The sequence below is a fragment of the Mesitornis unicolor genome, unplaced genomic scaffold (assembly GCF_000695765.1).
Source record: "Mesitornis unicolor isolate BGI_N332 unplaced genomic scaffold, ASM69576v1 scaffold6521, whole genome shotgun sequence".
Lineage (NCBI taxonomy): Eukaryota > Metazoa > Chordata > Aves > Mesitornithiformes > Mesitornithidae > Mesitornis > Mesitornis unicolor.
This window is the reverse complement of record NW_010164351.1, coordinates 15197-37299: the sequence shown is the minus strand read 5'-3', so window position 1 is coordinate 37299 and position 22103 is coordinate 15197. Positions and strand designations below refer to the sequence as shown.

Here is a 22103-nt window from a genome sequence, read left to right as displayed (position 1 = left end):
TCTGTGATTCTGTGAAAATGATGAGGACTGCAATGTTTTCTCCTATCGCAATCAGCTACTGTTATTATAAGGTGTCTTCTTAGCTGAGTTTACTTAATACTACCAATAGAGGTGTAGGTTTTGTGTAAGAAAATACTGACTTTGCTCAAAATACTGTTTAAGGAATCTTAATTCAGTTTTGAGAGTTGTTCTCCCTGGACAAAGCCTGTTGCAAAAGTAACTTTTTCTGGTGAACTGTCAGATTTGTCAACTTCAGAGACAACCCACTGCAGTTAGAGGTGACGCTCCCTCCCTGTCAGAATACAGAAGAGGAGGAGCAACAGGAAATGTTTGGCATTGAATTCATGCACATGTATATCCAGGAGTCACTCAAGAGAACAGGTATGGCTTTTGTATTAATTCTAATCCCTCTGGAATACACTGAGGAAAAGAAGGATAAACTGGGTAAAAGAAAGCTAGGATACATATACAAATGAAACACAAATAATCATAATAAAAAGTTATTACTGTTTTCAAAACATCCGTAAACAGGTTTTTACTGAGGGCAGGGCTGCCTCTATCAGGAGTTGGCACAGCAGGGCTTCACACAAATGCCATATATTCCAGTAGGGGCATACTGGAACCATGAAGCATTGGCATGTGTGTGCCCGAGTTACCTACAGCCTGGGTAACTGCAGGTGGAGGACTGTCTCTTGTAGTTGCCATTTAATCGGTTTACATAGTGTGGGTTTGTCTCACGGTGCTCAACTTTCTCCATCTTTGGATGCTGTCCAGATGAGGACTACCAAAGGAGGATGTAAGGGAGAGGTGCCTATGTTCCCAATATACAACATTTTTAGCAATGAGGTATCAACACCTGATAAACCAATGTTTCTTACAACTTGCTTTCCCTGACAGGAAGTCCAGTCACCTGAACAAAACACCCCCGCTATTTCATCCCACTTCTAACCCACTGTGGCAATAAAATGCAGTTAGTAGTCTCAAAGATAGCAGCTTAAGGGTTGCACTAAGAAACCAAAATAAGCACCTTTGATCAGATGTGCAGGTGGGAGCTGTTACTTGCAGAGAGAACTTCACTCATTGCAAATATGAAGCGTTCTCTCTGATCCTGACTTTATACACTGTGAAGCCTTAAACACTGAATGACTGCAATGCTCTTGATGTATAATTCTAAGCCAGCTTTTTCTTATCAATATTTTGTGAATGAATAATCAAATTAGCAAAAATACATCAAGATGACAGTTTACAAATAAGTTTGCTCCTTAACAGACTGCCCTAGCAGCAAGATGACAGCACCTAGGCCTACATAAGTAATTTAAGAGGAAATACAAAGCTATCCTGAACTTCAAAGTGAAAGTCAAGTATGTTAATTTGTTATTTTAACTTACTGTCTTTCAGGAGATCTGGAAAGTTGTACTTCTGCTCCTTCTCCTGTCATAACTGCTGACGAATAAAGAACATTACTGTGAATGGAAGAAAATATCAAGCACACTTGTTCCTAACAAAGAGGCATACAACGGGTTTCAAATATTCTTCCGGATTTTATTTTTCCACTGATGAGAACTGGTTTGCATATTTGCAATTCCCAGTGAAACAGGAAAATATAAGACCTTCTCCTGGGTACACGAAAGCCTAAAACAGCTTTTTTGTAAGCAGTGAACGAGCTTTTAAAAAAATCCAGATAAGTTTTAGAGGGTTTTTTGTGTTTTGGTTTGTTTTGGTTTTTTTTGCTACAAATTCCAAATTATCTCCTGTCATGTAGTTGGCTCTGGTATCAAAGATGGGACTGGGACAGCTGTCAACAGGACGTTCTCCAAGGACACAGCAGACTCTGTGTAATACTGTAGTGCAGCCTTGTATCCTCGTTGTTGTAAATACTCAAGCCGTCCATGATCAATCAGCAGTTTACAGAGGCAACCTATCTCCTTTCGTTCTTCAACAGTAAGTACCCTGCGGTCACAGAAAGGAGGAAAAGAACAAATAACGTGTCACAGCACTTTTGTATTAGTATTATTTGTATTTTGTATTATTATCTTAGAAAAACTACTGACATCACTATAAGTTAATTTCGATTCAGGCAAGCTTGACTGTTTAAATATTTTGAAACATTTGCCCATGAAGAAGGTATTTTTAAAGTACAATATTTCTATAAATTTAGTAATTAAAATGTTTAATAAATAAGTCATTTTGAGGATCCAAAACAATTTCATATACAACTATGCATAATTTTGCTTTTCTGCAGGAATCCGTTCGCTAGAAAAAAAAGCCGCATACCCTTGTAAAAAATCAGAACCAATCTCTGTCTTGCTGGCTGTTTGCTCATGGTCTTCTGTCTCATTAGTTTGATCTTCACTTTCTTCACTTGTGGAGGCTTTGGCTGTGGTTTCTCGCATGCCACAAGTGGCCCAGCTACTCATTCTCTGGAAATAATGGAATTCTACTGGCCCAAGTCCTACTGATTTAAAGAACTCTCTGCCTACATAGTGTGTCCAGTCACACTTGTGGTGGCAGCACAGGGCAACAACAATTCCAGCTACAGGCTTACAGTCGTCTTTGTTTCTTTCATTGTCAGTAGATTTGTTAGAAGACACCTTTGTCTTATCAGTCCTGGAGCGTTTTGGTGCAGGCTCTTCCTTTTCTTCATCACTGCAAGCTGTGTAACTTTCAACCAAGCATCTCAAAGCAAGATCTGGGAAAAAACAAACAAAAAAGAATAAACGTGTACATCACAAACTAAGCCACAAAGCAGTTTTAAGGATAACTCACAATTACAAGCATGCTTAAAAACATAAAACCCCTACATGCTAAATGAGTATTATGAGACCTCTGGTGCTACTAAGGGCTTATCCTCTTGAATATTTGTTCTACACAAGTGAATTCGAAATACTCTGGTTAACAATTTGGCATGTACTTCTTATGGCCCATGCTGCCACACATTTGTTCTACTCTAGACAGAAGTAAAACTTTTCGTGTTTCTATAGAGTAGCCTTGCGTCTGTTATCCATTCACTATTCCACTGCAGTCAATAGATATTTGGAAGGTAATTGCTACATTCACCAATAAAAGGTTAGAAGGCAAGAAAAGGCTAAAAGGACAGTTTGGAAGATCAGTCCATTCAGACTCCCAGCTTTCTGCAGTTAACACACGTAATTCATACCTGTCGCAGCACCACATAAATGCTTCCCAATTCCTACCACTGGTAGCTTTTTCTTCTCCAAAATAGGTACCTTATCTGGAGGGAAAACAAAATAAAAATAAACCAACACACAATCCACAGCAACCCCAGAACCTCTGCTGTTATAGTTGGGGCAATATTTTTTCTGGATAATGTAATTTCACACACAGAATCACAGAATTGCTCGGTTGGAAAAGACCTCTGAGCTCATCATGTCCAACCGTTCCTGTCTATCCCCTAAACCATATCCCTAAGTACCTCATCTACCCGCTCTTTAAACACATCCAGGGATGGTGACTCCACCACCTCCCTGGGCAGCCTGTTCCAGCTTCTGACGACCCTCTCAGTAAAGAACTTCCTCCTTATCTCTAACCTGAACCTCCCTTGGCCAAGCTTGGTGCGGTTTCTCCTTGTTCTATCCCCCATCACCTGGGAGAAGAGCCCAGCACCCACCTCTCTACAACCTCCCTTGAGGTAGTTGTAGGTGGTGATGAGGTCTCCCCTCAGCCTTCTCTTCTCCAGGCTAAACAACCCCAGTTCCCTCAGCCGCTCCTCATCAGGCTTGTTCTCCAGACCCCTCACCATCCTTGTGGCTCTTCAGCACACTTTAAAAACAAAATGAATGTTTACCACTATTACACGTACAGTGGTCTGTACATACAGTTATAAGATATTAAAAGGAAAGCGTCTTTTTCTAAAACAAATTAAGAGAATCAGATACTGTGGCTAAGCAGCACATTCTTTTTCTTGAACAACTCAACCGTGTTCAAAGGCAAAGAATGGATTTTAATGCTGTTTTGAGGCAATACAACTTTGTTTCTGAGTAAAATGATTACCAAAGAACACTGGGCTTACTTTCCTTAACAGAATTATCTCTGGTCCAGAGATTACCTCCAGCTAAACAGTAACATAAATACTTTGCCTTTCAGTAAAATGAAGTATTAGAAAGACAGGATTTTGCATATATGCTAAGATAGTTACATATATCTATTTAACCATTTCAGCCTTTCTATACTGCCCATGAAATGTGAATGTGACATTAAAGCACCTCCTGATGCCAGGTACTCTGCAGCCATTCTATTCTATCTAGAGGGAGATTCTATCTACGCACAGCGTAGCACTGATGTGCACGGGCTGCTTCATTCCACACACCCCAAGCAAACAACGCAGATGTCTTTAATCCTGCAAGTTCCAGAAAACCTTCACAATGTTTCTGTTTTGGTATTTCTTACCTATAATGATGTCCTGTAAGTGTATGAAAATGAGAAAATTTTAAATCCCCATTTAATATCTGTGTGTATATACACAGCATTCATGTGTCCAAGCAATCACTGCGAATAATCTCCAAAGCCAAGTACATTTAAGCGTGCTGCATACAAAGTGACTTGAACTCCAGGAACCAAAATCTAAAACTAAGCCTCTATTTCAGAATTATGCAAGCCAAGAAGGAACTTACTTAAACATAAGTGCTGAATATCAACTCGAAGCCTTTCAAATACAGAACCTCTCCTTTTATGTTTTCCATCCACCTGTGGAAACAGCACAAGGTCTTAAAGTAGGGCTGGCCCCTAATAACTGTAATTTTGTTCCAGGTATTATTGCTGGACTTTTCTCCTGTCAGGTCAACATCTTTTTCAACATCAATTTCCAACATTAGACACCAGGATTATTTTGTAATAAATGTGCTAGTGGCAAAGACTGGAACGTAGGCAATCACACCTCCAAAACTTTCAACATTCCAAAGGCTTTATGTTATTTTTGAAGATAAAAAGCAAATACTAGCAGCTTCAATGACAGCAGCTTAAAAATTAGACTCTGCTAGTGTGACAACATCCTCTTTACCTTGAATCTTGTAGTTGCCCTTTCCACGAGCAAAAACTGAACATTTTCAACATTCTGTAAGGCAACATCAACCCAATGAGACAGCTTTCCTCGTCCGGCTCCAAACTCAACAAAACATCTTCCTGGACCAAGTAAATGTAATTTTTCCATGTTACCTAAAATAGAAGCCTACAAACATCAAAAGATTATTTCCAAGCCAAGCAAATCCCTGTCTATTGTCATGCCCGATAGAAAAAATGATATTTTACCAAACTGCAGAAGACTTTTTCAAGTCTTCCCTTCCATGAGGGATCAGGGAAAAGATCTTGCGTGTATAGAGGAAAGTGATTATAGCTTCTGGGTAGTCAGCATCACCCTGGCCTTCTCCCACTGCTCACAGAACTCCACCCAGAAGTTTCTGGAATGGATTTTTGGAATCGGGTACACATTACGATATTGTTCTCTGCTGATTCTCGAAATAGCCATCCAAACTATGGGTACTGTACGGGATTTTCTGTGAAGCACCAGTGGCTGCCTCTCTGCTGCAGTTACACATTTTGGAATACATAGGAAAATAAAGTTGAGCAAGGGAAGAAAGTGCAGAATACAGACATTTCTCACTTCTTAATTTTTCTTCCCCAAACTTTCTATTTCGCTACAGTAAGCAATCCATCTCTCTTAAAATTCCTGCTCTTCAATATGTAGTTAAAAGGCAGGAGGTAAACTGACACTGTCCAATTCTTTTTATGTGTCTGTTATACAACCAGGAAATGGTTCTTACAGAAAAAGTAAAACACTCCTTTTTAGGAATTTTTCTTAAACTTCTTAGCAAGCTTCTTAGCTTCTTTCTTGCAATGTCTTAGCAGATACAACATTTTAGCTTTTGTAGCTCAGATTTCTTGTAAGTTAATATAAGAATAAGTAAAAATTCAGAAGAATGCCAGTCTGTAATTTACTTCAGTATCTTAATAAAATTTTGTTACTGATACTTCACAAAACAGCCATTGAAAGGTTATATAAATGCTGTTATTTGAAGAGCACAGAGTTATAGCGTCTACCAGATTTCCTCTATATGAGATGACCAGCATTGTGCATGTGCAATCGCTCCAATTTCCAGCAGCAGAATTCCACATTTCCAAACATGTACAGCTATTAGTAAAGCAGTGACCATACCTGTTGTTTCAAGTGTTTGAACGCAGATTCCCCATTCCTGGGGTCATTTAGGGCTTCTTGTAAAGCCTGGTGGGACAGTATTTGTTCCTGAAGGCGAAGTTGCAGGCCTGCATGCAAATGCAGAAGTTTTAGGTACAGGTTTCCAGTTTCAACAGTTTCTGGGTTTGTAACAAATAAGTTACAATAGTCAGACATGAGCCCAATTTGTAGCACTAACAAAAGTGTCTGCTGGGAGCATAAATCTATCACAATATGTTTGAACCAGAGCTATATTGTTCTCTGTAGTGATACTTGAGTGGGAAACAAAAAAAACACCAAAGGGAGGGAAATTAGCTATATGAACAAAAGATCAGTGTGTTATCGCTCTCTCAATCTAGTTTATTCTTCTGAGTAAACTTTAGCTGTTGGAGGATTGCCTACATCTTGAGGAGAATGACTTCAGATGTGTTTAGTTCCGAATGTCTCACATTTTCACATCTATTTAACAACAAAAACTACAATTAAATATTTAATACCATTTAAAACATCTTATTTTTAGTATTAAGTAAGCTCACCATTACTTGCTTTTTTCAACTTGATAATTAAGTTCTCCAGCTCTTCTTTGGATAGAGAAGAGATGGGTACCTTTTTAAGGAAAAAAAAAGAGTCACCACCCATAAATACAAGACCTTTTAAATTTTGTTAGTTCTTTAGTCATATGATAATTGTAAGATGTTATGTAGGGACTGAGCTTTAGAACAAATAAATGTACTCACCTGGTTTTCTGGTATTTCTGCTACATCTTTTAAACCTGCATTAATATCTTGAACAAAGTAGACCTTTAAAAATCAAAAGATGAGAAATCTGATTCTGTTAATTACCAGGAAGCAAAAAGATACATTCTTCAGTGTTTTTATCATAACATACATAGCAATAGGAATCCACTGCAAAAGAAGATGCTCCAAGTTATTTTGTTTTTCCTATAGTCTGGTCCTGAATCATCAGCAGAAATACCTGTTCTGACACATTTTTAAAAGACTGAACATGTTCATAAGAGTTAGGCTGTCAGACTGATTCCAGAGACCCTTTTAAGTTTTCCTTGGTAATGCTAAAGATGCAATACTGATAAGGCAGAAACACAGCAAAGAACCCAATTTCTGTTTTCTTGAACCAGCTGTTGAGCCATACATCCTATTCATTCCCTCAGCACTAGCTGCAACTGTCAGCTTAGCTTTCCACAATTCTTCCCTCAATTCTGCTGACTTGAGTGATGCAGGCAGCTGGCTAGGGCAGCAGACTGCCCCAGGTAGGCAAATGCCTAGAGACTTTCTGCTAGTTTTGCTTTCCAAGAAAAATCTCTCACCAAGCCTCTGAAGTGAATTGTGAGAGGCTCTTCTTAGAAAACATTTTTGAGAAAAATTAAACCAGCATTTTCATTTGTAACTAAGAGAACTGAAACATTGTTCTGAGCTACAGTGAGAAGGGACATAGAAGATGAGACTGGAACGTGAGTTTCATTTCAGCAAGTACTTATTCAGCTGCCATGCTGTCCTTACTGTAGTGCTTGCTAAGGCTGCTGTCCTACAGTTCACAGCTGCTGTCAGCACAACAAATTCTCTGCAGAGGAGTAATGCTTAGGGTCTTATATCAGAGAGGAAGTGGTGCTGAATTTACACTGCACTTACTGGCTTTGGCTTCTCTCTTGAATTACATTTTTTTAAATGCTTTTGTAGTTGGTCTTCATACACAGTGCTAAAATCCAAATGGAAAGAAAAGTAAGTAACAGCATTTATCATATGAACTCTGACAAAGAGCAAAGAAAGCATTTACATATACTTACTGCTTTGGATCAAGAGGGCATGGAATTCTTTTTCTGTCATTTTCTTCCTAGTTAATAATAAAAAAAAGTTTTAGATACTTCAGCATGCATTCAGTGTTCCCATTTTAGAAAAGCTGTTGAGGGACATCTGAGTTTCATAAAACATATAGCTGGGTTAACAAGAATAGAGAATCTGTGACAAGAATGTAATACTTCAATGGGTCCTAAAAGAATAAACGTAAAATGTAATGGCAGCATTACTGCTGGGCTGAACTGGAGGCCTGTGCCCGTCCAGGGCTCAAACGAAGGCGCAGACGCTGCCTCCTGCCCGTGGTGCAGGGTCAGCTCAGCGGGACATCCCGCCTGCCCCAACCTCCTCCCACAGAGAACGCGGGGCTCCTCTGAGCCCAGGCGCCCATCCTCCTCAGCCGGACAAGGGGGCCTGCTTCTCCGCCTGACACGGCTTGGTACCTCCTGCTGCCCATGCTCTCCACAAAAGCGCTTCCCAGGAGCCGGAATCATCTTGCAGAAGCGCTTCTTCCTCTCCACGAAGTAGGCACATCGCCCTGGGACAGGGGAACCAAGTCTCTGCTCTGGCGCCGCCATTTCCATCCCAGCACCCTCTGCGGTCGTCGCGTCGGCTCCATCTTGAGGCTCCTCCTCCGCGGGAGCCTGGCGCCAAACTCGAAGCGCAAGATGGCGGTGGAGAGTTTGTTCAACCGGCCGGTGTGTGTGCTGCTGAGGTGCCAGGGCTGCGAGGAGAGGTGAGGGGCTGGCTTGGACGGCGCGGCGGGCTGTGGCTTGGTTTCCTCACCAGCTGCACGGAAGCTTTATTGTATTCCTTAGGAGAAGCGACTGACAGGCTCTTTTCTAACTGCCTTGGGCCCCAACAGCGGCTGAGCGAGAGGTGGGGCTCTGCGCGTAGTGAGCGGAGTAGCTGCCTGCCCAGTTCTTGCTTTGGTGCTGCTCATGGGACCCTCTGGATTAGAGGGAAGGGAACGTGGTCGCAGCAAGGCTGGAAGTAGTAGCTTTATTGTATTCCTTAGGAGAAGCGACTGACAGGCTCTTTTCTAACTGCCTTGGGCCCCAACAGCGGCTGAGCGAGAGGTGGGGCTCTGCGCGTAGTGAGCGGAGTAGCTGCCTGCCCAGTTCTTGCTTGGGTGCTGCTCGTGGGACCCTCTGGATTAGAGGGAAGGGAACGTGGTCGCAGCAAGGCTGGAAGTAGTCAGAGCTGGAGTAGCTCCTGTGGGCGCCTTGCTAGGAGAGGGGGGCGAAGAGGACGCTGGTAGCGGAGAAAACACGCAGTGACTTTACAAAAACGCTTTAGGGGTACGGGGACAAACGCGTCTCCTCGGCGGGCTCCATGAGGGCTGGGATTTCTGCCTCGGCCCTGCATGGGCCCTCGCAGCGCCGCAGGTCCGGCTGGCAAGGCCGGGCCGGGCCGGGCCGGTGTTTGCGCGTCTCCCAGGCCGCCGCGGTTGCCCCACCTCCTCCTCCGCCCGAAGCCGGCCGGACCGCGGCCTCTTGGAGCGTTTCAGCTCCCTCGTTACTGCTCCTACGGCTCGGGCGAGCCCACCAGTCCGTCCCCATCGGTTTCTGCCGAGGAATAAATCTATTTGGGCACGCTCGTGTGCGTGGCTTAGCACTGGTGTTTGGGAAAGACTTGGCTATTTAATGTCAAGTGTCTGTTCAAAATATAGTGAATTTCAATAATATGGGTCCTGTCTGGATTCGACTGCGTGCAGGTGTTAGGGCTGCTCTGGCTTCTGCTACAGGAAGGTTGAATTTTGTAATGCAAGTAACTTATTGGGTTACTCAACAAGAAGTAAATGAAGACATGGGTGAGCTGTATAAATGGTTATCAAAGGTTTCAGCAATCCTCAATAAATTTCAGCAGGCTTTTTCAAAGGTTCTACTTTCTGGACAAACGAAGTAAATGAAGACATGGGTGAGCTGTATAAGTGATTATCAAAGGTTTCAGCAATCGTTAATAAATTTCAGCAGGCTTTTCAAAGGTTCTACTTTCTGGACAAAGTTTCAAAACTCCTGCCTTGCTATTTAAAGTTTAGTGGATAATAAGCAACAAAAAACCCTGAGCTGCCTGAGCAGCTGTAATGTGTGAAACTGGGGCTTTCAGGTGTCTTAGTAGCAGTCACCAATGGGAACTTTCTTGATATTCTTGCCTATTTTTTTGTCTAGATGTTATCTGGTTCCTGCAAGGTGGCTATGAAGGTGTGTTATTTGGCGAATGTTTTCTTGTCTGTTGGTTTTTGTTTATTTGTTTTTACTAAGTTTTGTCTTTTTGTACACAGGAGGTTAAATGTTCGCGTGAATGTTGAGCTGCTGTCCATTTCTAATCCTGTTCATAAAAAGGTTTGTGGATTAGTTATATTTATGACATCCATTAGGTATTATCTGATGTTCATTGTAGAAAAGGACAAATAGGAAAGGGAAAATAGGGTTTTTATTATGTTTGTCACTTAACCTTATTTTGGTTTTGGTATAACTTCTTGAGTAATCTGGTTGGTTTGGTGTGGTGGTTTTTTCCCTACCCTTTTTAGCCCTCTCTTTTAGTTTGGCAAAAAAAAAGCATGCAAATTAAAAGTATTTGGAGACCTTCAGAGGAGCTCGAGTTAAAGCTTAAGAGCAATCTCACTTTGAATGTACTCAATGCTTATTTAAGAATGTAGAGCAGCTGTTGTCTTTGCAAAGTCCTCATCTTAACCAGCAAAAATGCCAACTTGTTTGTGGGTGTAACGTCCTGCTTTTTATTGACAGGTGTGTTAGTGTTTCGTGTTTGGAATTCAGCCGGTGGGGGTGGGGAGGAAGGAATGTACTAAATTAGCAGTAAAAAAATGTTTCTCAGGAAAAATGACAATGAGATGACTACTGGAGGTTATAAAGTCTCTTTTGTTGTGTGTCTGATTTGTCACTTAAACCGTACATCCACCTACCGTGATGTTAAGATGGGTCATCAGTTGTTTATGGTGTTACTGAGTACAGATTTGTTTGTGAAGGAGTAGAGCACTTTGTGAGATTCTACTGGCTGTGACAATGACAAGATTAAGCGTGAGGAAGCGTTTCAGTTAGGAGCTGTGTACAGTGTCACAGCCTGTGTCAGCAGGAGCCTGGAAATCCAGTTTCAGTGAGAGGTCAGTCTCAAAAGATAACTTCAAGTGCTTGGATCAGTTCACGGGACATCCAACCAAGCAGGCATTGCCCTACCTAACAACCCCCCTGCTTGGTTTGGGATGGCATTAGTTTCAGTGTAAGCTAAGGGTGTAAATTCCTAACTCTGTTTACGTATCTCCAGCTGAGGGTTTTGTTCGTGTAACAAGTACCTCAAGTAGTTGTGTATATGTACGTGTGCTATGGTCACGCTCCAGTAACGCTGGAAGAGCTGCCAGGTTTCTACTTCCTCTCTTTCCTCTGCTGGGAAATACCATATTCCTCACGTGGGTTTGAGCCTTGTGATAGAGAACAGGTGCCTGGGCCTAACGTGCCAGGGGTTTTGTATAACCCCAGCCTTGTAATGAGAGACCAGGGCGTACAGAGAAGGCAGCTTTTCCAAAACACTGTGTAGGTCTGCAGGGCACAAATGAGTTTAGTTTTAAAAGCTAAGCAGCAGAATTCCTCAGTTTTCCTTACAAGCTTGCTGGACTTCAGCTGTACCCTGCTTATGTTTGCTTTGGGAAGCCCTGCACTGAAATATGGAAACTCTTCAGAAGGTGGTTGCTTAAGCTTTTAGGAGCAGTGTGCTCTGATAACACCCAGTTACGGGAATGATGTGTCTGTGACCTGTTACAGTGCTACGCACGTTTAATGATGGGGGAAAATGGCAAATAGTTTTATTGCTGTAAAATGATAAAGACACATTGAATTTCTGAAGCCTTTGCTGCTCAAATTTGAAGGTTTTTCCTTAGTTGATTTTATTTAACGAGAAATGGTTTTCCTGGTTTTCCCCTCACTGTAATATTTGAAGTTGTGTTAAACGTTAGTTTTTTCTGTCTTCTGAATTAGTTGCCACAATTCCATCTTATTTTTGGTTAAAAAGAAAAAAGTATTAAATACTGTTTGCAATATTGGTTTACAGTATTTAAACAATCCTACAGGGTGGTTTATAATATTCTGAATAATATTTAAATATCTTTTTTCAGGATTTAGCTGTTCGATTGACTGATGATACTGATCCTTTTTTCCTGTATAACCTTGTCATATCTGAGGAAGATTTTCAAAGGTAAGTGGAACTCTAATGTTTTGTCTGTGAAACATCGCTAAATGGCAGAAAGGAATGAAGGAGTATTTTTCACTTAGTATGGTTTATCTTAGAATCTAGAACTTTTCACTGTTGTGGTTCATGCAGCTGCTCTATCACCCGATACCTCCTCCCCACCCAGAGAAGCAGGTCAGGAAAAGGAAATATTTGTGGGTTGAAATAGAATCATATTTAATAAAATAATGATAAATCTAATATTAGTAACAGTATTAATACAGAGCACACAGAGTTATACTCAGCCAGTATTGTGGGGGAGTAGACCTCAGGGTTAGGATGGCGAACAAGTCCCTCTCCAGGTGGCAGCCACAGAACAGGGAAGAAGAAACAGCAGCAGGAAGGAGAGGAAGAGGAGAACTGTCCTCAGCAAACTCCCCAGTTTATAGTGAATGTGCTGTTTAGGGTATAGAATAGTATGATTTGGGCAGCCTGGGTCATCTGCGCTGGCCTTTGCTCCTCCTAACTTCTGCACCTGCTTCACTCAAGGCTGCTGAAGACCTTGAACGCTGTGGCAACCTGCATACCAGGACCAGCTGAAAACTGTAACAAAGATTTTATGAACTTTGTTCTCATGAAATAGTGTTGCAGTCCTTACAAAACTGTTTTCCTCAATGAAAACTGACTCTGAAGTCCTGTCCCAGTAAACCAGGACATTCACCTGTGGAGTTTTGTCACTATTCTGGTATTATTATTTAATTTGGTCAGTCGATGAAACAGCCAAGTACAGGAAAGAGATTGGCTCAAGATTATTCAGATGAATGACAGAATCCTGATGTTAAGTTCCCTGCATAGCTACAGTACCACAGTTTCTATTACTGCGTGCATCTTCTGTTTATCACAGCTGCTTACAGACTATTGTATGTGTCTGAACTATTTCAGGAACATAGGAGGAAGGTCTGTTAGCATGGACGTGCATTCACAGACCTAAGCCTTTGCACTGTAGGTTTCTTGCCTGCTAATTGTGCTGTTGGGTCTCATTTTACTGTACTTGCTCAGAATTTGCCCATCAGATTTGGGCACCAGGCATGAACAGTTCAGTTTTCTGCTTTGTTGTTTGGGTTGGTTGTGTTGTTTTTTGGTGGAGATGATGATGTTTAAACAAGAGGTGATCGGTGTGTGGATTAGAAGGCAAGAGTATAATAGTGTTTGTAAAACGTGTGCAGAAGTAGTGTTTTGTTATACAAGGTATGGCTTTGTGCCTACCCTCTTGAATGTCTGTTTGTGTCCTTGAGTTTGCTGTGTCTGTGGTGAAGGTGCACAATTAAATGAACAAAGAGATAAAGTCCTGGGAGTGGTTGAGTCTTCCCCCTCATTGTCCTTTGCTGCTTCCATGTGTTCCTATCCCATTACTGCCCCTTCCTTCCAGTAAGGAAGATGTCTAATCAAAGAGCACGTTTGTTCTGCCACAATCACTTCTTTTCCTTAGTGCAGCCCATTTGCAAGAACACTTGAAATCAAAATATCCTCTGGTGGTTATTATCCGAGAGGTGATCGTGTTTCTTCTGTGTACGGGACTGAAAATAACATGCTAGTGAATTTTAATGATGTGATCAGAATTAGTTCTTTCTACTAGTGTAAAAAAATATAGGAAATAAATTTCACTACTATAGATTGCCAATTAATTTTCAAATCTGTTTATATAGCTTAAAATCCCAGCAAGGTCTCTTGGTAGACTTCTCGGCTTTCCCACAGAAATTTATTGATCTGCTTCAGCAATGCATTCAGGAACAGAACAAAGATATTCCAAGGTAGGTGACAAGTGAGTGCTGTATTACTGTGTGTGTGTGCTTAAAATGCTTGTCAGCCACTCAGAGTGAGGAGAGTCAGTAGAGCAAGGATAATTCAACCTTCCCCCAACTACACCTGAATATTAGTTGGTGGATGTTACTGACGAAACCTGAGTCCTGGGAGGACTGAGCAGTGGAATTGCTGTCTAGTGACAGTCTCCCCATCTGAGGTGGAGCAGAAGGTAGCAGATGTGCAAGAATGCATCATTGGTCTTTTCTCTCTTTTTTTCCTTCCCCTGACAGTGTAATGCTAGAGAGCTCATCTAAATTTTGTGGGCCAAGGTGTAAATCATTCTGTTTCACAGGAGAAAGCAAAGTTATAAGGCATTCTGACAAGGATATTGATTGATTGATTGATTGATTGATTGATTTATATGTGAGGGTGGAGACCTGAGGTCCACACTGCCCTGTAGTGACCTGTTACATGCTATTTTTGTTTGTGTGGGTGTTGAGGAAAGCCCTGTCCAGAGAACCTCCCCCCACTGCAGTACTCAGGCGTTTCCTGATGTACTGTGAATTTCACTGGGTTACAGGATGTCTAAAAATCAGGAGTCTGTTTTCCTTTTGAATTTGGTTCTTATTTGGTTTTGGACCCCTAAGTCTAAGATGGGCTGCTGAGAATTTGACAAACAAACAGATTAGTTTTGTTCATTTTTTAATATAAGGTATAAGCATTTTAGTTGATATTTGTTTGTAGTATTAACTACAACAGAGGGATTGAATTGCATAGGTCTTTTTCAAGTGAAAACTAGACAGCCTTTTATTGCATATATAAAAATGTATTTTATTTGAAAATAGCTTGTAGAATCTACGGGGAGTCTCAGGAAAAGATCTATAAGCGTAACATTTGATTATTTTTCTTTTTCCTTAGGTTTTTGCTGCAGTTAGTTTCTTCAGCACCTGTTCTAGATCACACACCTGTCTCTTTAAACGTAGTGGAGACCAACCCTTTTAAACATCTCACCCACCTCTCTCTCAAATTCCTGCCAGGAAATGATGCAGAAATAAAGAAGTTTTTAGCCAGCTGTTTGAAATGCCTTAAGGTAAAATGAAGGCTTGTCTATGGCTATGGCTAAATGAAGGCTATGACTGGGCCTTGATGCTGTGTGTATTTAAGCATTTTTTCCAGTCTTAATACTTCAAAAGAATGGACCAAATCATGTGCTCTGGTTTATTTTTTATCGTAGCTCTTATCTGTCATTGCATGCCGTTATTTGGGTGCATGTCATAAGCTGAAATTGTTACTGTCACTCTAGCAGTGAAAATATTGCACCCATATCCAACCTGGTGCTATGATTGGAGCTGGCAGAAAATGAGGTGTTTTACACGAGCAGCGCACGTGGTGTGCGCCTGTGGGTGCTGCTGTGTCCCGTGCTCCACGGCCTTGTGCTGATTGCTGGGTCAACTGCACAAGTAAAATACTGTGAACTTTCCATCTCTGTTCTGCAGCTGGGGGTAGGAAAGCATATGTGTGTGTGTATAATTCTGAGGCTTTATGGACTTCAAAGGGTGGGTAGCTATAAACAGCAAACTAAAATTGTAACGATGATGCAGTCGGTAGCGTGCTGGGTGTTCCTGAATGAGAGATGAATGGTCTCGGAGCTTGACTGCTGTGCGCTTCAGTTTCATAGCCTGGGATTTGTCTCCTACTGTGCTGTCTTGTTTATAGCCACACAATAAGCTAGTTTAATAAAATGAATTTACAGTATTTAGGTTGATTTGTTGTTTGTGCAACTCCTTTGTAAACAAGGCTCTAGAATAAGATGCTACTTGGGAAGAATTTAATTCAGGATTTTTGCCTTGTGAGCTAATGCCTTTTCTTTTAAATGTAATAATTATATCTTCTTCAATATGAATTTTATTTAATAAGAATTTTTCCACAAATATAATGGATATGTGGCTGCTTACGCAGGATATGCTGATAAAATAAACTAAATACTACTTGTATTTTGGGAGCTAATGATTTGACTTAATGTTGATTTGTACACAGGAAGACAAAACGATGCTGGAAGAAAAGCTTAGAAAAACTGAAGAGGATCTTACCAGACAACTGAGCTACACTCAACAGGTGATGGAAATTTTTAACTTTCTTGTTGTAAGTTGCACTTTTTTAATCTGTGGAAAAGTACCTTCTTGTGGGCAGGTTGGTGAGCCACCACCTAGCCAAGGTGATTGACTTGGGAGTGAGTTGAAAGCAGAAAAGCAGCCTCCTGTAGCTTTTCTTAAGGAAGAGTAAAGTGTGCAACTGAAGAACAAAATTTATTTCTTATAGTACTAAACCAGAATTTTACCCTACATTGCACAGAGGTCTGTCTGTATAAGCACACAGAAGTTATATACTAAATATATGTTAGAGTGAGGATAAATATACTCTGCATATTTTGGCAATGGTTGGAAATGTTTATATCTGCAAAAACTGTGAAACTAATAAATAAATCAGTCGAAGTCTTGGGCTCCATGTTATTCTATTACTTGATTTTTGCAGTCAGCCCAGTAATGACTTCATGTTTGTGTTTCTAGAGGATGACGTGGGTCAAATGCTGGAATTACCAAGGTGACTTTTTTGACTATCATGAAACAAAGGTTCCATTAAAACTACTATGGAGCGGGTTTTGGAATGGAACAGTTGTCTGCCCCATCTTTGCAGTTTCAGTTGGAGTTACTGCAATGTGTTTGCTGAACTGGAATGCAGAATTACAAATCAAAGAGAGGAAAAGACGCTGCTGAAGGACTGGGGGGTTTTTTCACGCCACCAGAACACTTTGTGTTACAGGGGTAGGGAACATCAGCAGACTGTTTCTTCAGTCTTAAATACTGGTTGGAAGAAAATACAATTGGAAATGAAGATTATTTTATCCACAGTGTCAGAAGGGTGCTCTGTAGCTTCTCAGTGCCTTACTTTCCTGTTTACAGAATAAACAGATATTTTTTGCATCTGGTGCTGAAATTTAGACTTTCAATAATTCCATGTCCTTTTAAAGAAGTATCAGTATTTTAAAGAATCATTCAGTATTGGCGGACTTGCTTAAATTTTAAAACTCTGCTTTGTCAAACAAACAGAGCTTGTCAGAGAAGAGCCGAGAACTAGACAAGCTGAGAAATGAATGGACATCGCACACTGCAGCGCTAACAAACAAACACACGCAGGAGCTGACAAATGAAAAGGAAAGAACCCTCCAGGTACGACAACAAAAAAGAAGTAACAATGTTCTTATAGGGGAATAGTTTCTTGGCTTAATTTTCAGATTCATTGACTACTTGGTTTCTTTGTTTCTCATTCTAGGCACAAGCTCAGTACCAACAACAGCATGAACAACAGAAAAAGGAATTAGAAAATTTGCATCAGAAAAGTATTCAGCAGTTGCAGAACAGGCTCTCAGAACTTGAGGTCATCAATAAAGATCTCACAGAAAGGAGATACAAAGGAGACTCCACAGTCAGAGAACTGAAAGCAAAGCTTTCTGGAATAGATGATGTATGGCTTATTAATTTCTATAAGGAAACTTACTGTTCTTAGAGCATTAACGCTGCCTGCGTATGCATGTACTAGAAAATCGAGCATATTAAGTTTGTTCGGCTCCTCTTCATTCCATATCATGCTTACTATTTAGATATGTAATAGTAATTTAACAGATATGTTTTCTTAAATACAATAAAATTCCTTCCCGATGTTCTAGGAATGTCAAAGAGCAAAGCAGGAGGTGCTGTCGCTGCGTCGGGAGAACGCTACTCTGGATGCTGAATGTCATGAAAAAGAAAAACTCATTAATCAGCTGCAGACACGGGTTGCTGTTCTGGACCAAGAGATCAAAGATAAAGACCAGCTGCTTACTAGAACAAAAGAAGTATTAGATGCCACACAAGAACAAAAGGTTCCTTTAAGTTTCAAAGTCATTCTCTAAAGCACTGGAGAAGCTTCTGAACTGCAGTCTCTGTAGATTACCAATGACCACTTTTTGTGACTACAGCAAGTAAACTTTCAAGTGCAGTTAAAGAATCTGAGTTACAGCATCAAAAATACACTGGGTATATTCAGTTTTGCAAAGGTCACTACTGCTTTAATATCGTGGTGCTGGAGTGAAGTTAGTGGTATGTTTTGTGGACAGAAAAATGGATTAATTAAAATCCTGTGTAACGTGACTGACAAGTAAGGACTGAATTTCTTGGAAGGATTAGTTCTCAGATAATTATTTAGGTTCTACTTGAAATGGTAAGTGATGTCTTTTCTGTGTCTTTATTATAAGATCTTTAATATTCTTTTAAAGGTGATACTAGAAGAGAGTACAGAGAAAAAACAAAGTCATATTGAAAAACTGGAGGCAACAATTAAATCTCTGTCAGCTGAACTTCTTAAGGTTTGTTTGAACATGGCATTATCCTTATGAAATGTTGTCTTATGTTAGGTGTTTATTTTAAGAAAATCTGTTTTTTTAATAGGCTAATGAAATTATCAAGAAGTTACAAGGAGATCTGAAAACTCTCATGAGTAAATTAAAATTGAAAAATACAGTAACAATTCAACAGGAAAAACTATTGGCAGAAAAAGAAGAGAGACTTCAAAAAGAGCAGAGAGAATTGCAGGAGGTGGGACAGTCCCTTCGAATGAAAGAGCAGGAGGTACTGCACTGGCCTGAAAATGTTCCTGTATGGAGGGTGCTGGGTTGTGTGGCTCTTGGTGTACTTACGTACAGCAGTAAGGTCTGGAATAGAATGTACTTACTAAGGTAACACTTTTATTTGACTGTGCAATTCTTCATTTTTTTATATTAAACCGATTTGTAAGAGCCATCCATCCACATGGAAGAAAACTAAAGCTGGATTGTGAGTACAAAGCAATAGCAGGGCTGAATCGACTGCTTTAGAGAGCACCTTCATGTGAACGTTGGTGAAGGAAGCAAGAACAGGAACAGAGGGAACTTCTTCCATTAAAGATATTCCCCTTCTTAGGGCCCTTGCATTATTTATCTGTAGAAAAATTAAGGTTAGAAAGGCTTCTGGCTATCATCTTGTCAAAAACCTAACTACAAGTAGGGCTTATCCTATTGCTTTTGTGAAACAATGAGCTCAAACCTCTCTAATTTTAGCACAGGTTCATAGGTCCTTTTTATTTATTTATTGTGTTTTTTTCTTCAGTTCGTAGTTAGTAGTAGCTCTTGATGGTGTTGTTATTATGGGAATATTGCAGGTTTGCAAGCTACAAGAACAGCTAGAAACTGCAGTACAAAAACTAGAAGAAAGCAAGCAGTTACTGAAAACCAATGAAAATGGTTTGTACAATTTCAGTTTTCTTTCTGTAAAATGACATCGTTATTTGGCTGCTACTGAAAACTGATGGAAGCAACTGTATTTGCTTCACCTGTGTTCTTTTTTTGTAAAGAGCTGTGATTATTCTCGTTTATGGAAAATGTTTCTGTCTGCAGTGGGTGTGCAGAGCTGCAAGTAGAGACGACTTCCTCTGCAGTTGGTGCTTGGGGCTGCTTGGGGCAGTGTGCAGGTGGGGGCTGACTCTACAGGAAGGAACAGAACCGTGTCGGTGTCGGGATGGGGGAAGCTGCAACAAAAAAGCTTGTCATGAGACTGCTGCTTCTAGCAATGCTTGAGCTTGAGGAGAAACAGCCCACCAGGCTGCTGCTTTTTTTGAGGGAGGGCTACTTGCTGCTTGAAACAGTTTGTAAGAGGGAGGAAGTGAGCTTGGGCTTTTGTTTCTCTCTTCAGTAATCACATGGTTAAACAAACAGCTGAATGAAATTCAGATGGCCAAGAAGCCAGAGACTTCAGCCAGTGCCCACGGTGGTGTTAGGACTGGCATTTCACCTAATGGCATGGTAAGATACAACTGCAAATAATGGGGTTACGATGCAGGCGTTATTTCCCAAAAGGTATGGCCTTAAAAGAAGAAGGGAACAAAACTGCTTTTATCTTCTGTGGGCCCTACAGTTTTGGCTGGGTGTGGGTTTTTTTCCCTTTTCCCTTTCCTTATACTCTGGGTGCTACCTGATGCCCTGGTCTTCTAAGTGAGACTTTTCTAAGCTTTCATTTATTAAAATACACAAAACAATGCTAAAAAAGCTTGGAAAAATGAACTTGCAGGGTGAAGGGAAAAAAATGTATTTTTGTGTCGTGAGGTGAACTTACTAATTATCTTTGCATGGGTTGAAAAAGGAAATGTACTCCTCAAATACATTTATTAGTGAGATTTAGAAACAAAAATAAGGCATAAGAACTATTACGTACTGTCTGGTAAATACCATAGCTCGCTGGGTTTTATTCATCGTGGTCCCCATGTGTACAGAGATCTGTTTTCACCTAGCAAGAGATGAGCTGTGTATTCAGTAGTGGAAAGGCACATTCATGCCAAGAGGTCTCTGATGTAAGGCTAGATACACGTACTAATGAATAATTACAGGGTGTGTAGCTTACGAGTGTTAGCTAAAGAGTGCTTGACTTGTCCCACTTTGTCTCAAGTTTTCCTTAAGGATGTGAAGCTAGGGAGTGAGAGGTTTTCTTCCCATCAGGAAGACTCAAATGATCGTTAGCATAGTAACTGTGACTACTTGTTAGTGTTGGATTTTTGAATCTCTGCAAATGATTACTTTAAACATTACCGTCTCCTTTACGGGTGTATTTGATTTCTCTTACAGCCTGACCGACCGTCCTTTCCCAGCTCGGGAATCAGTCACCTCATCTCTCCTCTGTACGCCTACCAGAACTTCCCAGAACCTGCGCACAACAAAAATGTCAGCCCACACTGCCCAGTACCAAAGGCAGGCACTTTGACTTTTCTGTTTGGTTACGGATGTCACAGCTTCATGTTTTGAACTTCTCTCAAAATGCATAAGTGTTTACTGTACAGCCTGCAACTCTGAACTGCCTCTTTTAACCATTATCCCTGTTTGTCGGTAATAGCTGATGCTTGGTTTTGCGTTGCTTTTTCTTTCATGCTTTGCTGCACAGAATGCTGTGCAAGGTATAGAAATGCTAATCCCTGAAAAGCTCACTCTGAATATGCTCACTGTGGGCCATCCCAGCTGTGGTAGCTCTTTAACCTCCAACTCCTGTGTTTCTGCAGATTCCATTTAACACACAGCTTTCTAAAATGAATCGATGCTCAGACGTGCAGACGGCAACTGCTCAGCCAGCAAATAAGGAGAAGTAAGTGTTGTCTGTTGCATTTTTTAGTGTGTTGTTTTGTTTTTTTTAAAAAGCCATGTCTTCTGTCTGGAACTGAGCAAAACATTTCCAGTACCAAGCTAGTTCTTTGATCAGCCTTTCTCCATCAACATGTGAGTTAATTTTAAGTTGTGGCAGACATAATTGGTCACTAAGTGTTGTCTGTAGAGAACAAAAGAGCCACCAGGAGTGGGTGCCAAGGAACACCACTTCACTGTCCCTCCTGGTGACAGATGGAAGGCTGCCAGGTGATGGGTCAGTCAAACAACTCGTTCTAGACTGAAGGTTTTCCTTTAGACTGTAAAGATCATAGGGATGCAGTAGCTCCACTTCAAGTTAAGATTTTTCTGAATGAGTTTGTAGCCACGCTTGCTGTGAATGCTGCTAATTAGCTGTGTTTATTTTAAATTGTAATTAGCTTTTTTTATTTGTAGTAGCGATAATCTGGGGCTGGATGCAAAGTATTTCAAGAAAAAAGATGACAGCATTCCTTTACGAGGGCTTAGTCAGAATACACTTAACTCAGGTATGTATGGAAATGGTAAAGCGACCTGATCTGAAATGTACTTTACAGGTAGCAGTAGTGGTGGCTCTATCAACAGTGTCTTGTTTCTGCCGTTCTACAGGGTATCTGAAACCGTACTTACCGCCAAAAGCCCAACCGTCACCAAAAGCCGCAGTAACACCAGCCTCAGCGTATTTTCCTGGATAGCAGACGGGGCTCTTAAAGTACGAGTCCTCTTTTAACCATCTGGGGATTTTTGGATGTCCTAGAATAATGTATTAGTAAAGTCTCGATGTGTTCTGACATGCTTTAAAAGTCTGAATCTGTTTTCTTTGAGACCTTCACTGTCTTGGATGACTTTTCAGGGTACTTGAGCAAATTCGAAGTTAAAGCTTTAAGCA

General features: G+C 40.8%; 2 protein-coding genes across 2 annotated transcripts; one reads left to right on the top strand and one right to left on the bottom strand.

The window, feature by feature from the left end:
* Nucleotides 1-1730: 1730 nt before the first annotated feature.
* On the bottom strand, nt 1731-8573 carry TRMT13 (tRNA methyltransferase 13 homolog (S. cerevisiae)). Its single transcript, XM_010194279.1, has 11 exons — nt 8439-8573; nt 7989-8035; nt 7834-7900; nt 6925-6987; nt 6724-6793; nt 6170-6276; nt 5018-5185; nt 4632-4704; nt 3158-3232; nt 2275-2689; nt 1731-1950 (listed from the first exon to the last, which is right to left on the bottom strand). Exons 1-11 carry the CDS (start codon nt 8571-8573, stop codon nt 1755-1757), a joined length of 1416 nt encoding a protein of 471 aa, XP_010192581.1. The 3' UTR covers nt 1731-1754.
* An 87-nt stretch (nt 8574-8660) lies between these two features.
* SASS6 (spindle assembly 6 homolog (C. elegans)) lies at nt 8661-21909 on the top strand. The gene is made up of 17 exons (XM_010194278.1): nt 8661-8731; nt 10280-10340; nt 12125-12204; nt 13884-13988; nt 14899-15070; nt 16018-16095; nt 17088-17207; nt 17311-17502; nt 17705-17899; nt 18293-18382; nt 18465-18644; nt 19213-19294; nt 19743-19852; nt 20669-20791; nt 21097-21179; nt 21632-21723; nt 21824-21909. Exons 1-17 carry the CDS (start codon nt 8664-8666, stop codon nt 21907-21909), a joined length of 1917 nt encoding a protein of 638 aa, XP_010192580.1. The 5' UTR covers nt 8661-8663.
* Nucleotides 21910-22103: the final 194 nt, after the last annotated feature.